We start from the raw sequence: 16,641 nt of genomic DNA on the forward strand, positions 1-16,641 counted from the left end.
AGCTGTTGAATATGCCGAAGGTGAAACACTACTAAATAACAGATCCGAGTACTGAATCCAGGTCTGTCAAACTTTTAACCACTATACATACTTCCTGTTTATATCATCTAGAATTGAAAAAATTTTGTATAACAGCTTAACTATGGAAAAAATTCAGATTAACAAAGATATACATACTCTCTACTCAGAATTAATAGATTTTAATATTTTATATTTAGATACACTTTTAAACAAAAAATAAAATATTTTAGGTTAATTCATTTGCTTAGAAAAAATTAATTGAATGCCTACTGACTGTGAGGCACTTGTTCTTGGCATTTGGAATAAATAGGTGACAAGCACAGATTTCTGCCCTCAGGGAAAACAGATAATAATAATTGTATGTTAGAAGGTGATAAGTGGTACAGGGAAATAAGGAAAATATATAGCTGGATAAGGAAGTCAGAAATTTGGGGTTGGGAGGTGGAGAGAAGTTTTTACTTTTTAATAGGGTGGTCCAGGTGGGCCTTAATGCAAAGGAAACGTATCTGGGGAAAGGTTTCTGGCAGATGAAATAGCCAATGCAAAAAGTCCCCTTTCTCCCCTTTCCCTATCCATTGTCCTTTCATCCCCAGAAGCAACCAATATGTGAATTTGATGTGTATCTTCCCAGCCTTTGTTTTTATACTTTTCCTACATATATGTGTACATAAATAATATTGAGTATTGTCTGATCTTGATTTATATAAATAATGTGCTGCCATACTTGATGCCTTTCATTAAAATTATGATGAGCAAAATACATAAGCCTAGTTTATTCATTTCGACAGCTATTTAGCATTCCTTAAAAGTGCCACAATTTATTTAATGTTCTTATTCTAAGCACACTATCTTCATATACATTTCCTGATGCAGAAGTGAGAGAATTTAAGTTTATATCTATGAATAACTGAGCTATTTATGTGCATTTTTAGCTTTATTAGATATTGCCAAATTATTGGCAATTGCTCATATCAACAGTACATTGAAAGTGCTCCGTCCTCTTTTCCTCACCAACCCTTGGTATTGTCAGTATTTTATTTTTGCCAATAAAGATGGAGTTACTGTTTTATATTAAATTTTCCAGATTACTGGTGTAATTGAGTTCCTTTTCAAATGTTTACTCAATTCAGTTTTCCTCCTCTGTAAATTGCCTGCTCAAATCCTTTGCCCATTTATTTATTGGCTGTTTTTATTAAGGACTTTATTTTTTAGAACTGTTTTAGTTCATAGCAAAATTAAGATAAAGGTACAGAGATTCCCCATATTCCTTCTTCCCCTACACGTACATCGCCTGCCTCATTATCAACACTCCTCACCAGAGTATACATTTACTACGGTTGATGACTGTACATTGACAACATCATTATCAACTAGAGACTGTAGTTTACATTAGAGTTTACTCTTGGTTTTGTATATTCTGTGGGTTTGGACAAATGTATAATGACATGTATCCATCATTTTATAGTATCATAGAGTGTTTTTCCTGTCGTAAAAATGTTGTTTGGTATCTTGTTTTAAATTGCACTTCTCAGATGACTTAAGGGACATCTTTTCATTTGCTTATATGTCACTTGTTTTTCTTTTTCTTTTTTTTTTTTTAAAGATTTTATTTATTTATTTATCTTTACAGGGGAAGGAGAGAGGGAGAGAAACATCAATGTATGGTTGCCTTTTGTGTGTCCCCTGCTGGGAGTTGGCCTGCAGGGAACTGGACTACAACCCAGGCACGTGACTGGGAATCGAACCGCGTTCTTCTGGTTCGCAGGCCCGTGCTCAATCTCACTTGTTTTTCTTTAGTGAGGTATCTATTAAGATGTTTGGGCCCTGGCTGGTGTAGCTCAGTGGATTGAGCGCCAGACTGCAAAGCAAAGCGTCTCTAGTTCGATTCTCAGTCAGGGCACATGCCTGGGTTGCAGGCCTGGTCCCCAGTAGGGGGAGAGAAAGAGGCAACCACATATTGATGTTTCTCTCCCTCTCTTTCTCCTTCCCTTCCCCTTTCTCTAAAAAGAAGTAAATAAAATCTTTAAAAAAAAAGATGTTTGGCCCATTTTTACTCATGCCATTTGTTTTCCTATTGTTAAATTTTTAAGAGTTCTTTGTATATTTTGAATAACAGCCCTTTATCATATGTAATTGTCTGGGTTTTTTTTCAATTGGTTGATACTATTTTCTATTTACAGCAATCTTTCTAAATGCCTTCCAGGAAACTAAGTTGATGACAACATATTTTCCCAGAATAAGTGGTAGAATTTACTACTGATTTTTTAAATTATATTTTATTGATTATGCTGTTATAGTTGTCCCAATTTTTCCTCCTTTGCTCCTTTCACACAGCACCCCCGCTCCTTTCAGCAATCCCCACACCAGTGTTCATGTCTGTGGGTAAAGTGTTCTAAGTTCTTTGGCTACTCCATTTCCTAGACTATATTTTACATCCTCATAGCTATTCTGTGACTACCAGTTTGTACTCCTTAATCCCCTCACCTCTTCACCCATCCCTCAAACCACCTCCCTTCTGGCAGCCATTAAAACTGCCTGTATCCATGATTCTGCCTCTGTTCTTCTTGTTTGTTTATTTTGTTTTTAGATTTAATTGTTGATAGATATGTATTTATTGCCATTTTATTGTATATAGTTTTGATCTTTTTCTTATATAAGTCCCTTTAACATTTCATATAATAATGGCTTAGTGATGATGAACTCCTTTGATTTTTTCTTGTCTGGGAAGCTCTTTATTTGCCCTTCAATTCTAAATGATAGCTTTGCTGGGTAGAGCAACCTTGGCTGTAAGTCCCTGCTTTTGATCACTTTGAATATTTCTTGCCAATCCCTTCAGGCCTGCAAAGTTACTTTTGAAAAGTCAACTGATAGTCTTATGGGAACTCAATTGTAGGTAACTAACTGGTTTTCTCTTGCTGCTTTTAAGATTCTCCCTTTATCTTTAACCTTTGGCATTTTAATCATGATGTGTCTTAGAATGGGTCTCTTTATAGCTATCTTGTTTGGGAATCTGCTTCCTGGGCTTTCATGTCTATTTCCTTCACCAAATTAGGGAAGTTTTCTTTCATTATTTTTCAGTAGATACCCAGTTTCTTACTCTTTCTCTTCTCCTTCTGGCACCCCTATGATGCAAATGTTGAAATGCTTGAAGTTGTCCCAGAGGTTCCTTATACTATCCTCGGGTTGGTCTTTTGTTTTTCTTTTTCTTTTTCAGACATTTTTTTCTTGTTCTGATTGGTTTTTTTGCTTTCTTATGTTTCAAATCATTGATTTGATTCTTGGCTTCTTCCACTGTACTGTTGTTTCTCTGCAAATTGTTCTTTATTCAATTGGTGTATTCTTTATTTCTGACTGCATCTATTTTATGTTGTAGAAGTCCTCACTAAATTCCTTTAGCATTCTTATAACCAGTGTTTTGAACTCTGAATCTGATAGATCACTTATATCCATTTTGTTTAGTTCTTTTTCTGGAGTTTTGTTCTGTTCTTTCATTTGGGCCATATTTCTTTGTCTCCTCATTTTGGCAGCCTCCCTGTGTTTATGTCTCTGTGTTAGGTAAAGCTGCTATGACTGCCTATCTTGGTAATGTGGCCTAATATAGTAGGTTTCCTGTAGAGTCCAGTGGCACAGCCACCCCTGTCAGTGTGTGGGTACTTGAAGTATTCCCTTCTTGTGGGCTGAGTACACCTCCTCTTGTTGTTCAGCCTTGATTGCTGTTGGCAGGTCAGTGGGAGGGATGTACCCAAGACAGTCACCTGCAGGACTGGTTTTGACTCCTGACCACCAGCCTCCACCCTCTGTGGATTATCCCCTGTGCAGAGGCAGGGTGGTGATGCTCGAGTGTGGTCTATGGCTGTCCACTAGTTGCACAAGCCCTGGGGTTTCCCAGGTGGTGCAGGCCAAGGTCAGCCCTCTCCTGTGTTCTTCTTGGGGCCACCCTGCATGATCTACAAAAGCTATCTGCAAATGGCTGCTACTTTTGCTGGGCTTCAGGGTTCCCAGGTGAAGCCAAACTATGAATCTAGGTTCTCTGCTGCTAGTGCCAGACCTACGGCCACTTAACAAGAGGTACCAGGACTGGTGGCTCACTGAGGCTGGCTGTTGCTTGTCTGAGAGAATGTAGGAAGTTGTGAAGCATGAGCCAAGACCAGCCTTTCATATGGAAAAGCCACTGTTAACTAAAATTTGGGTGGGGCAGAGCCCAGGGGATCTCCAAGGTGGGGCAAACAGTGTTAGCCAAGTTGATGGAGGCTCAAAAGTGTCCTGACTGCCAGCTCTGTGGTTCTGTGGGGGGAAGGTTCAGAAAAGTAACAATGGCCTCTGCCCACCTTTCTATCTGAGAGAAAGCTGTCCCCCAGCTCTTGCCTTGATGCCAGAAACTTCAGTTCCACCCCATATACCAGTGGTGCCTTTCAAGCTGCTACCCTGGTGCTAGAGTACAGAGGGAGTCCGAAACACTGCTTGGGACTCCAGCAGTGTCTTCCACCGGCACAATGTCTGCTGAGTTTGCAGCCAGAATTATGGGGACTTATCTTCCTGGCACCGGAACTCTCGGCTGGGTGGGGGGCCTGGTGTGAGGCTGGACTCCTCACTCCCGAGATCCCTCCCAAGTTTTTATCCACCACACGTGGATGCAGGACCAGCCCATTCAGTGTCTCTACATCTCCTACCTGGATTAATATGGTTTCTTTAAATTGTTGGACTTCCATGCAACTCAATTTCTGATGGTTCTGAGTGATGGCTGTTCTGTAGTTTCATTGTAATTTTGATGTGGTTATGCAAGGAGGCAAGCCGTGTTTACCTACACCTCTGTCTTGACTGGTAGGCTCTCAATTTACTACAAATTTTTTTATTTAAATTTTCTTGATAAAGACCTAGTCTTAAAATTTATTAAGTGAATGCTCATTTCTATAAACTATGGATTATAACATCCCTCACTTGCCTATTGCCAACCTAGCATGATATGGAAAAGCACGAAAGATGAATTGAAATTAAAATCAGAAGTTGCTTACCTTATTAGGTTTAATAAAACATTTGATTGAGGAAAACATAGAACACATGATTATAGGGAGGTGTTCACATGTGTATATTTTAATAAACCATGTAATTTAGTTTCTCATGTTGCTTTTCATTTTGTCTAATAGTAATATTATAAATATATAAAATTGGGGCTGGAGCACTTAGTTTTGAGCACTTAGTCATTACAGATACTGAATATCAAGCCACATTACTATGCTACTGACTCTCCTATCAAATATAACAAGAATAAAATAGTGCTCGACATATGATGTCAGTAATCTGACTTTTCTATAGATAGAAGAATATAACAGTCCTTTGGTAAATTTTACCTTACTGTCTTTCAGATTAACAAATAGAAATATTATACACAAACCTGCTGAATGGACCTTAATTGCTGTGGTGTTGCTGTCATCGTGAGTACTCTCAGATTTAACTCAACTAGATATGAAGAGTTTGGATTAGGGAAAAATGGAGTTGTTCATTGACTTTATAGACATCCTTAGAAAATGTTGTTCCTCTGTTTTGTGCCTTATTTTTCTTTCCCTTATAATAAATAACTTATATAAAGTGATAAGCCACATTTTGATAAGCTTTAATCATTCTCTCTATTTTTTTACTATCTTTTTTCTGGAGGGCCCTTTTCATCTCAAATATTATCTTTTAAAACACAAGAACATCATCCCCATGTGGGATATATATAGACTAATCCTTTAGTTTTATTTTTAAGAGTGCATTTTATTAACATTAAATGGGTCTCATTATTTTAAATCTAAGTTTTTATCAACATATCTACTGCTGTTTCATTTTTCTTCATATTTTATCATTGACAGTATCAGAAAAGTTTCATTTTCCAAATTAATGTGTATCTTTAAAGTAGATTTAATGGAACTAAATACTACACAAGCATATATAAAACATTTAATACTCATTTATCTTTTAAGAAATCACTAGTGGTTTCTAAGGACGTCTTTCAGTAGGGTTAAAACCATTGAGTTAAGTGTAGTGTTTTTCAGCTTGATTTTTTGAGTACTGTTCATTATTGCATTATCGTTGCTACTTGGTGCTTGTTAGGTTATTGAAGCCCATAGGGCATGGAATACATACAGGACACTCACAGGTCAAGAAGTGTCATGAGTCAGCCTCACAGCATCTCCAGCCCGGCCTTCCCTTTCTTTGATATTACTTTAGTCTGACATGTTGTTCTGGCTTTCCTGTCCCACGGAAGGCTGTGCTGGGGCACATTAGAGTAGGCTTCACTGAGCCGGCGTTCGTGTCACCCAGCCAGATACCACTCACATGATTCATTAAATCAGAACACAGAAAATAACTTTACTGGAATGCCCTGATATAAATTTTTTATCAACCAAAAGAACAAATCTTTTATCATTTCTGCTATTCAGTGTTCCAGTTGAATTAGTTATTTGTGAAACAGATCTTACTAATTTTTTAGAAAGTTCTTTCCACTTTATGAAATTCGTAAATATTTTGGTCATGGCAAAAAAAAAATCAGTCTCTCTGCTCACCCACCATATCCTATGCCTTTTAATAAACCCTCACAGATAACTGTTTAACTGTACTTCTGCAATTCATTATACTAAAGAGGAAGTAACTCTTTTGGTTGACAAGTCAGAAGCCAAAGTCCAGCAGTAATCTCAGAATCTTGCTTTCTAAGCCAGTAACTGGAAGTATTATCTTAATGAGCAGCTGCTTACTTAGAACACATTAGGTCCTCCTTGTTTTTTTGTATCAAATTCTTTCCACATCTCCAGAATGTATAGCAAGGATCAAATAAAGTGTGTAAAATGAAATAATAAAGGCTGCCATAAAATTTCATATGGTTTTTCCATACAAAAATAAACCTCTAGTGTTTGATTTTAGCAGAGGCATCCCTGTGGCAAAAAATACTGAAAGCTTTCCTAGTCCTTTTATGCACTATTCGACTTTCCTAACTTCGAATATAGTGTAGGGAACCTCTTATTTCAAAGGTCAGTGACCCATAAAAATGGTACCTTCATTCAATTCCAGAAAGGAGCTGCACACATCTTACATGTCTTGCATGTTTCACATTGTGCAATCGGTCTTGAGGTTTTAGCAGTAAACACTGACTTTCCTTTTGTCATTTGCCTCGAATCCTTTCATTACTCACTAACCCCTACAGCTAGATCTACCCGTCTTCTCCTAGTCCTTGGTCCTTTTGATACCTAGACAACTAAAATTCTTTCCAGTTAGACCCTTTTTGCTTCCTCTCACCCCAACCCACCTTTGGCTTAAAAAAAAAAATCTTCAGCCCTGGCTGGTGTTGCTCAGTGGATTGAGCACCGGCCTCTGAACCAAAGGGTTGCCAGTTTGATTGATTCCCAGTCAGGGCACTTGGCTAGGTTGTCAAGCGAAAGGCAATCACACATTGATGTTTCTCTCCCTCTCTTTCTCCCTCCCTTTTCCTCTCTAGAAATAAATAAATAAAATCTTTAAAAAAAATCTTTAGTCACTATAGACATCAGGTCAGATGGCACTTTCTTGGTTTTTGTTTTTCAACTCTTATTTTCTTACAATTCTAACTTTTGCCATTGGCCCTTCTTATAAGTTGTCACTAATCATTTCCATTCTTCATTTGCATTCTGTATCTTCATTAGCTGAATCTCTTCATTCTTTGGTCATTAGCTCCTAAGACTACTGTGTCCTGCCCCCATATTATTTTATTTTTTATTTCCTCTTTTCTCAGAAAGTCCCCTTTGGTTTTTCATATTGCTACCCCTGCCACCACCCCCACCACGGGAATCTGTGGCTCAAGTGAAACCCCTTTCAATCTCAGCCTCATCCTTTTTTTATCCTTTTAGAATAAATATCACTATATGAAATGAAGATAAAATTAAAATACATGTCCTTCATGTTAAAATTAATCCCATTGATATCTGTAAAGTAGATATTTGTACCTCTTTATATTTGTACCTCTTTCTTCCCACTTACAGTTCACCCTGTACAGTTCACTTAAGAAGGCCCTTTGTCATTAGGGAAAGAAAATTTAGGCATGAGAGCTAGCATTGCATAAAGAACTTTAAACACAGTGAAAATATGGAGATTTTTTTCTTTTAATTTTTATTCATTGATCTTAGAGAGAAAGAAGAGGAGGATGCATAGAGAGAGAGAAAACAATGATTTATTGTTCCACTTATTTATGCATTCATTGGTTGCTTCTTGTATGTGTCCTCACTGGGGATTGAACACTCAACCTTTGTGTATCAGGGTGATGCTCTAACCAACTGAGCTACCCGGCCAGGGCCAATATGGAGAATTTAGATACCCAAAGAGACATGCATATATAGAGAAAGGAGGTAACACACTCATATATTGGGAGTGGTAACACAACCTTTCAGCCTTTTATCAATGCCACTAGGATTGAACATAGGCATACATGGGGCTTCTTCTTTTAAAATACTTATGATTCAGAAAACCTTCACATCTACTCTCAGATTTTTAAAGGAATTTTTTTAGTCATTATTTGTAGACATTTGTGGAATTTATGTTAAAAAAATGAACTTCTTAAAAGATTTTATAGCCAGGAAAAAGATTCTGAATGGTGGTCGTAGTCATTGAAATTAGTATAATAAGATAATATGTTCCATATTATTATAACAGTGCTACTTTTCTTTGTATATGAATATTGCAAAGTATTTGTATATTAGTGTTTGTTTAATGCATGAAGGCTGTTTTCAAAATTCTTCATGACAACTTAGAAAAGGGTACATACAGGGTAAGGCAAAAGTAGGTTTACAGTTGAGTATGCAAAACGCAGTTTATTCTTGTATTATTGATTATTGTATTATTTTCCATAGAAACAACCATAAACCTACTTTTGCCCCACATTGTGTATACTTCCGTAGTTTTATTAGTATGTTGCTATACTGTCTCACATCTAACTCTTGTTAGAGTAAAAAAGTCAATGTTTTGAGCAAAACATGATAGTTCAATAGAATGAAAGCTGGGTCTTGAATTTTCACATCTGTGTTCTTAAAAGTAAGGCATTTCTGTAGCAAATCATCTTCTCCTGGTAACTTCGCTTGTACTTTCACAGATATGTTAATATTAAAAAATTGGAACTACAGTGTGTAATTTATCAGTATATACTGATAAGAATGTTATACCCATAAAATCTAAGAAGGAAATTGATCAAATCAAATTGCTACATTTGAGCTTCGCACAGTCAATGAAATGCATCTGTATGTGAGAAGACATCATGATCCATTCCTACTTTATTTAGATTTCTCACTACTTTCATAGGACTTGACTGGCCAGAGGGGCTGCAACATTTTTTGATATTTATATTATGTATTCAGATCTTAAATAGTTACCCACAGCATAGGGAAAGACCTTTTTTAAAAATTTTTAAATTTTTATTGTATTTTTTTACATTACCCTTTAGTCTCCTTATACCTCCCACCCTCAGCAATCACCACACTGTTGTCCATGTCCATGAATCTTTTTCCTTTTTGTTCAATCCCTCCACCCATAACCTCCCTCCCACCACTAGCTGTCATCCTGCTCTCCATCTATGAGTCTGTCCCCATTTTCCTTGTTAGTTCAATCTATTCATTAGATTCTTCCACGTATGAATGAAATCATATGGTATTTGTCTTTCTCTGGCTGGCTTATTGCACTTAGCATAATGTTCTCCAGGTCCATTCCACTGTTGCAAAGTGTAAAATTTTCTCTCTTGTAGCTGAGTTGAATTCCATTGTATAAATATCCCATAGTTGTTTTATTGAGGGACATTTGGCCTGCTTCTATATTTGGTGATTGTAAATAACCTTGCAATGACCATAGGGGTGCTTATGTTCTTTTGAATTAATGTGTTGAATTCCTGTGGAGGTATTCCCAAAAGTGGGATCACTGGGTCAAAAGGCAGATCTATTTTTAATTTTTTGAAGTGTCTCCATACTGGGGAAAAACCTTTTAAAAGCAGAGCTTAAGTAGTATACATTTACTTAATAGTGAAGGAGTTAATGTCTCTTTAGTTTTCTAATTTTTATTTAATGTTATAATTAACAAAACTCTTAAGAACTTACCCATAGAATTCTAGAATATCTATAATAGTGATAATTGACCCAGTTTTAAAAAAATAATTGATTACAAATGCAGTAAACTAACCTGGTAATTGGTATTATTGCTCAAGCATGTGATTATAGCAATTTTGGATCTTAATTGAACTTTATCAGACTTTATTTCTTATGTGCTGTATGTTGAAATAATACAAAGCTGAATCTGATTTTCCCACATAAATATGCTCTAGTGAGATATTAGTCTCTTTTCACAGTCTTGACACATGATTTCCATGAAAATGTATGTAAGTATAGTCTGTTATAAATACTTTAGTACCTATATACTCTATTGAGTAAAGCTAGTTAATGTCTCTATATATTTTGATGTTCATGTACCAAATTAGAAAGTATAATAATTAGTTACACTAAAGTGAATTTTATGATGCCTCTTCATATTATATCATATATTTGGTTTTATATTCCTCATAATTTTCATCTTACCCTTAATATAGGAAAACAGAAATTGAAGAATCAGTTGTCATCATGGTCACTGTATTCAAAATAGTTTTTTTCAAAAGATTTTTGACTAGTATTTTGAGAAGATTTTAAATATAGCCATAGGACACCTTCCTCAGCTCAGTCTCTTTTCTTCCTACTCTCCCCTTTGGTCTTAATGGTTTTAGTCTTCTTTGAACTTTGTTGTTGTACTTGAGCCTATAGCACAAAAGGAGACTGTGGGGATGCTGAGCTAAAGCTGAGAATTCTAGGGAACAGTCTAGAGCAGGGGTGTCAAACTCATTTTCACCGGAGCCCACATCAGCTTGTGGTTACCTTCAAAGGGCCAACTGTAATTTTAGGACTGTATAAATGTAACTGCTCCTTAACTAGGGGCAAGAAGCTCTACATTCGGCCCTTTGAAGGCAACTGCGAGGCTGATGTGGCCCCCAGTGAAAATGAGTTTGACACCCCTGATCTAGACCAAAGCTGGCAACCCAAGAAGCAAGCTGACAGAGCCTGTCTTTCTTTATGTGCAGCCCACATATCAGAAATAGGAATCTGTTTCTTCGAAGACTTCTTACATTTAAAATGCAACTGTTCCACCCACATTTAACATGGAACCGTTGTAAATAGGCCACTACATTGTATTATGATGATTCCTACAGTTAATGTAGACAGCAGTCAAATGTCTCTTAGTGGGTAGCCAGGGAGAGCGGTGTGTGTTGTGTTCCATGGAAATGATTTGGTTATCTAATAAAAGAGATGAATATTTTGTATTAGAAAGAATAGTGGATAGAGAGTGACTTGTGATAGTCTAATGTGGATACATACTATTCCTAGTTTTATGCCCTTGATGTTTTTAAATGGAAAGCTTTTAAGATCATCTCCAAAAATGTCCACTTTCATTTTGTTTATCTGAACTGTCTGTTTGCAGTGAACTGTGGCCCACTTCCTAGGCAAAGACCATGCAATAGTTTATTCCCCCTAAAAGCTCTGAGTATTCCCATCGTTCAGGGAGTAGCATGTAAGTCCCGGGAAATGGTATTTAAACAAGCTCAACTTAAGCATGATCACTCAACAAAAGCCTTTACTGGACATGTGCAGCCACTTTAGGTAACCATCATAGAGAGAGACGCTCAGGAGAGTCACTTCCCTTGGGTACCAGGCATGAATGGAAAGATGTGACTAAGGCTTTTTGCCTCAGCTTATTGTTTTTTATAGCCCACCCATCACTAATTCCCTTAAAGAAATGTGTGAGCGTACAATGAAAAATGAAGAAATGGTTCCTTAGAAATTTATTCGTTCTCAGAAGCATTCCAAAGCCTCTCTTAACATTCCCAATTTTGTTCTGAGTATTTCAGACAATAATAGATCATTGGGAAAAAAATGTTTTCTTATAATTATGGAATTGTTGTACTGAAGTGAATTTTTATTGAGATATAATTCATATAAAAGTAAACATTTTAAAGTGTACAATTTACTAGTTTTTAGTATATTCTCTGTATTAAACAACTATGACCCTAATCTAATTTCAAAACATTTCTGTCACTCCAAAACAAAACCTAGATCTGTTAGTGTATCCTTGATTTCCCCTTCCTGAATCCCCCGACAATCACTAATCTGTGTTCGTGGATTTACCTCTTCTGAACAGCTCATATAGATGGAATCATATAATGTGTGGTGTTTTGTGTTTGGCTTCCTTCACTTGACATATTTGCAAGGTTCATTTGTATTGTTGCATGCAACCATACTTTATTCCTTTTTATGACTGAGTAATATTCCATTTTATGGGTAATACAGCATTTGATTTATTGATTGCTCAGTTTTTCTACTTTGGCTATTATGAATATTTATGTGTAAGTTCTTGTATGAACATAGGTTTTCAGTTCTCTGGGGTATGTACCTAGGAGCAGAATTACTGGGTCATATGGCAACTATGTTTAACCTTTGGAGGAAGTGCTACACTGTTTTCTACAGTGGCTACAGTTATTTCCACTGACAGTGTATAGGGCTCCACAGATTGATCTTTAAAGGTCATCTCTTTTGCCTCCTGCCCAATAGTCATTTTAGAGGCTTATATTTGCAACTTTTTAAAACTTAAATATGCCTGTTCTAGTTAATTTTAGACTTTCATGGACTTGTAATATCAAATTCTTATGTTCTAGGAATTTCTACTACATATGCCAAATGAGTACCTGTGGGCAACCCCCACACACTAAAAAAAAAGATAATCGTGTTGAATATGAGACCATATAAATTAAATGTCTGAACCGCAACTGGTGGTGTTTATTTTGGATTCTTCCACATCCATAACATTCCTTTTGTTTTTCTTGCTTATGTAAATCTTGGATTTATCTTACGGTGTTCACTATCACAGCACCTTGTCAATATGAAGTTTATGTATTTACTGAGGATTAAACAGCACTGAAATTATTTTCAACCTCCCTATACTCATTGCTGAGAGTTTATGTTTTAAAAAATACAATATTTTTTTAATTGAAGTAACTTCACCCTCAGCCAGCAGGACTATGTGGGAATCCAGATATTTTCTAGAGAAAAAATAGTAATTGTTTAAAATTTGTTCCTCAGTGCCCTGATTGGTGTGGCTCAGTTGGTGGCCTTGTCCTGCAAAGTTAAAAGTGGCTGGTTCAATTCTTGGTTAGGGCGCATGTGCAGGTTCGGTCCCAGGTGAGGGGTGTACAGGAGGCAACAAATTTCTCTCCCTTTCTTTCTCCCTCCCACCCCTCTCTCTAAAAATATGTTAGTAAAATCTTTTAAAAATTTTTCTCTCAGAAATCCCCATATTTTTGACAATTTTATAGTGTTGGGTTTTGTTTGTTTATTTGTTTGTTTATCCATCCATAAGTGGCTGAGAGTCCTCGGCCTCTGGCCACAATAAATATTAAAGTTAGCAAGGCTTCTCAGCCAAAAAAAAAAAAAAAAAGTACATCCCAAGCAGCGGCAGTGGCAATGATGACACTAAGTACAATAGCAGGTAGTACTTGCTCTTGCAAGTCACAGCCTTGACTTAAGGAGTTGGTCTCCATATCTACCTGTGACATCTTCACATCCTGACTGAGCTCAGTGAAGGGACAGGGCAGGGGAGGCTTGGAAGCATGAGGCTAAAGGGCATTATGCTGCCCAGACTCAGGGTTCTGCATTGTAAGAGTATGAGTATTTTTTCAGCCTTAAAGCATTGAAAAAAAATTGGCCACTATTCTGAGAGAATTGTTACATAGCAACAGTTATGACAAAAAGCTTTCCAGCACTCATCTACAAAGCTCTTCTGTGGATCTGTCACAAACAGGATTTAGATATAAAGTTTTAAGGTCACTACAGCCCAGCCCTCTAAACAAACCTGTGTGTAATATATCACTACAAAGTGAATTACAAAGAACTCGTTTCTTTTGAATTAGAAATATCAATGGAAAGCATCCCTGCTTCCTTATTAATAGGTAATCCTAAAGTATTAAATGCAAATATTATCAGGGTATAAGCCATCTGTTATAAGAAAAGCTCTTTATTTTACTTGGCTGTCATAGTCTTTTATAATCAAAGTTTTGATCTCAAATTTCTAGGTAGTAGCTCTGAAATAGAAAGCCCATGACATATTCCTTCGTGGTATGTTCTTATCTGCTTTCTTTATTCTTCTTAGAATTTCTTAACAGTAATATCCTCACATGCCTCCTGGTTTTCAAATTTGGGACTATTGAAAGAGACAATGAAGATGAGTATGTTTTGCATAGGAAGCAATTTAATTATGTCGAGAGAGCCGTGGTGACACTGCCCAAGTCTCACTACTTTGTCAGATGTCTTAGTCATTAGGCTTAACGGAGACACGCACAGAATGATATGGCTAGTCATTGGTTCTGTGGAAGGATCACAGAGGATCACAGAGAATCGCAGGTAGATGGGAGGAACACCCCAGAGACTCCTTTACTCTCTTTCTGCCGCACACTTAGCTGACATTTTATTGCTTTACACATCGAAGATGAGGAATCTTCCCTGGATGCAGAAGGAAACAGTGGTGTGGTTTAGTACCCTAGTGTTAACTAAAGGTGGTAAAGAGCAAAACGAAGTATATAAGTCCCTTTATTTAATGTAAAAATATACTTTAAAATATTTTGCTTGCAGAATTCTCACCAGAATTATGAGCCTTTTTTTCTCCCTCCCACATTATTTTTTACATTTTATTCTGGGAATAAGTCTTGTCGATGGATAGGAATATCTAAAAAGTTGTTACTTATGTGAGAGTTTCTGATATTATGTTCAGATCACGTTTAAGGAAATTTTAAAAGTAGTTCTAGAATAACATTTTCCCTTTGTTGCTTCTTCCATTTTTTTCTCATTGATGAGAAGATCCCAAATATTCATTAGTACATCTTCTTTGAACTAAGTATGGAAGAGTAACTTGAGTTTCTTCTATGGGATAGTACTGCCTAATTGTTAATTAACCGATTAATAAGTACCTTACTTGCAGCCCTGATTTTTTTTTTCTGAAGAGTTTGTTTGGATTTTTTTTGTCTTTAATATCATACCATGAAAACCATCGTAAGTAGCGCCCACATATACCAGAAAAGCTGAGACTCCTACTTTACTGTAGCGTCATAACTAGAAATCAGTGTAGAAGCTGGTTCTACACAATAATGGCCAGGTTTTCAAATACTTAGAAATCTGACTCAAAATACACCCACAAATATTTATTGAGCAACTGCTGTGGGTAAGACTGTGTCTTAGGCCCTGGGGGGGATACAAAAGTTAAACAAAGCCCCTGCCCTCAAACACTTCACCGCCTGCTGGAGCTTGAGAAAAGAAAGAGATCCATGTACACATGTCACTACAATAGAAAGTTGAATGTATTAAATGCCAAAAAAAGTACAAGCTGTTGTGGGGGTTCAAAAAAGCAAAGATCTCTACTAAGAATATCGAGAAAAGGTTGCACAGAAGTAGGATTTGTGATGGGCCCAAAAGAGAGAAGGGGTTTTAAAAAATAGAAGTGAAAGGATGGGACAATTCTAGTAATTATGGTATGAAAAAAGAAAAAGCTGTAGTTAAAAGTACAAGATAACTTAAAAAATGATTGGGAAGTTGGATTTGTTGTAGAGAATGATTCTCTAATGGTAAGTAAACTTACTTCAGTGGACAATGAAAGTCATCTAAGTTTTGAACACAAAGTACCATCATGAAGACTGTGCTCTAGGAAGATCAGTCTTTTGCAAAGTCAGATCTGATCCTGTCTTCCGCCTCCTACCAGTTCCTTCAAAGGCTTCGTGGCTGTTTAAGAAACAGCTCCATGATGGCCTGTGTAGATGGCCCTGCGCGGTGCAGCCAGTTCTCCGGCCTCCTCATCTCACATCACCCTGTCTTGTTCTCCCGTTCCTGCCACTCTCACCTTCTTGCACCCCTGCTCATCATTCTTCCTGACCATAACACACAGGTTATTTCTTCTGGCCTGAATGCTCTTCCCTCCTCATTTTCTTTGGTTAATAGACCTTCATCTTTCAGAACTTGAGGAAGTGGTTCTTCCCCAAGAAACTTTTCCGACTTCCCTGACTAGATTAAATATCCTTATAAATAGAACTTCATAACACCAGACACTTACCTTTTCTAGAACTTGTCCTGTTTTCAGTTTTATATTTCTTCATATGATTACTTGATTAATATCTATCTCCCTTATTGAACTTGAAGATTTTATGGGTTGGTTCTATATCTGATTTTATTCAACATTTTATACTCACCACTTAGCATTGTGCCTAGAATATCATAGATTTATAATAAATATCTGGTAGAGAATGAATAAATGGAATTAATTAGGAAGCGGTCATTTCTTGCTCTTTGTTGACTCCTTTTCTAATGCCTACAAGTGCTTATTCATCTTTAAAGTAAAAACAAAATCAAACAGCAGCAAAACCCCCATCCTTTATTCTTAACCTCACTGACTCTCAAACTACCACCCATTCACTTAACCAAACTTCTTGAAGAGCTTAGTCCATTGTCCGTGATTGTAGTGCTTTTCATTATTAATCCCTTACATTCTGGCTCGTGTCCACACAATTTATGAAATGAA

At 36.7% G+C, this 16,641-nt stretch overlaps 1 protein-coding gene across 1 annotated transcript in view; it reads left to right on the forward strand.

The window, feature by feature from the left end:
- Positions 1-16,641, forward strand: part of RPAP2 (RNA polymerase II associated protein 2) — a 103,315-nt gene that overhangs the window by 61,063 nt on the left and 25,611 nt on the right. The window contains exon 11 of the mRNA XM_037045486.1: positions 5,385-5,453. Within this exon, the coding sequence (XP_036901381.1) occupies positions 5,385-5,453 (69 nt within the window). The remainder of the gene's footprint in view (positions 1-5,384; positions 5,454-16,641) is intronic.

Source organism: Sturnira hondurensis, unplaced genomic scaffold (genome assembly GCF_014824575.4).
Source record: "Sturnira hondurensis isolate 20B ecotype Veracruz unplaced genomic scaffold, ASM1482457v3 Scaffold0004322, whole genome shotgun sequence".
Classification (NCBI taxonomy): domain Eukaryota; kingdom Metazoa; phylum Chordata; class Mammalia; order Chiroptera; family Phyllostomidae; genus Sturnira; species Sturnira hondurensis.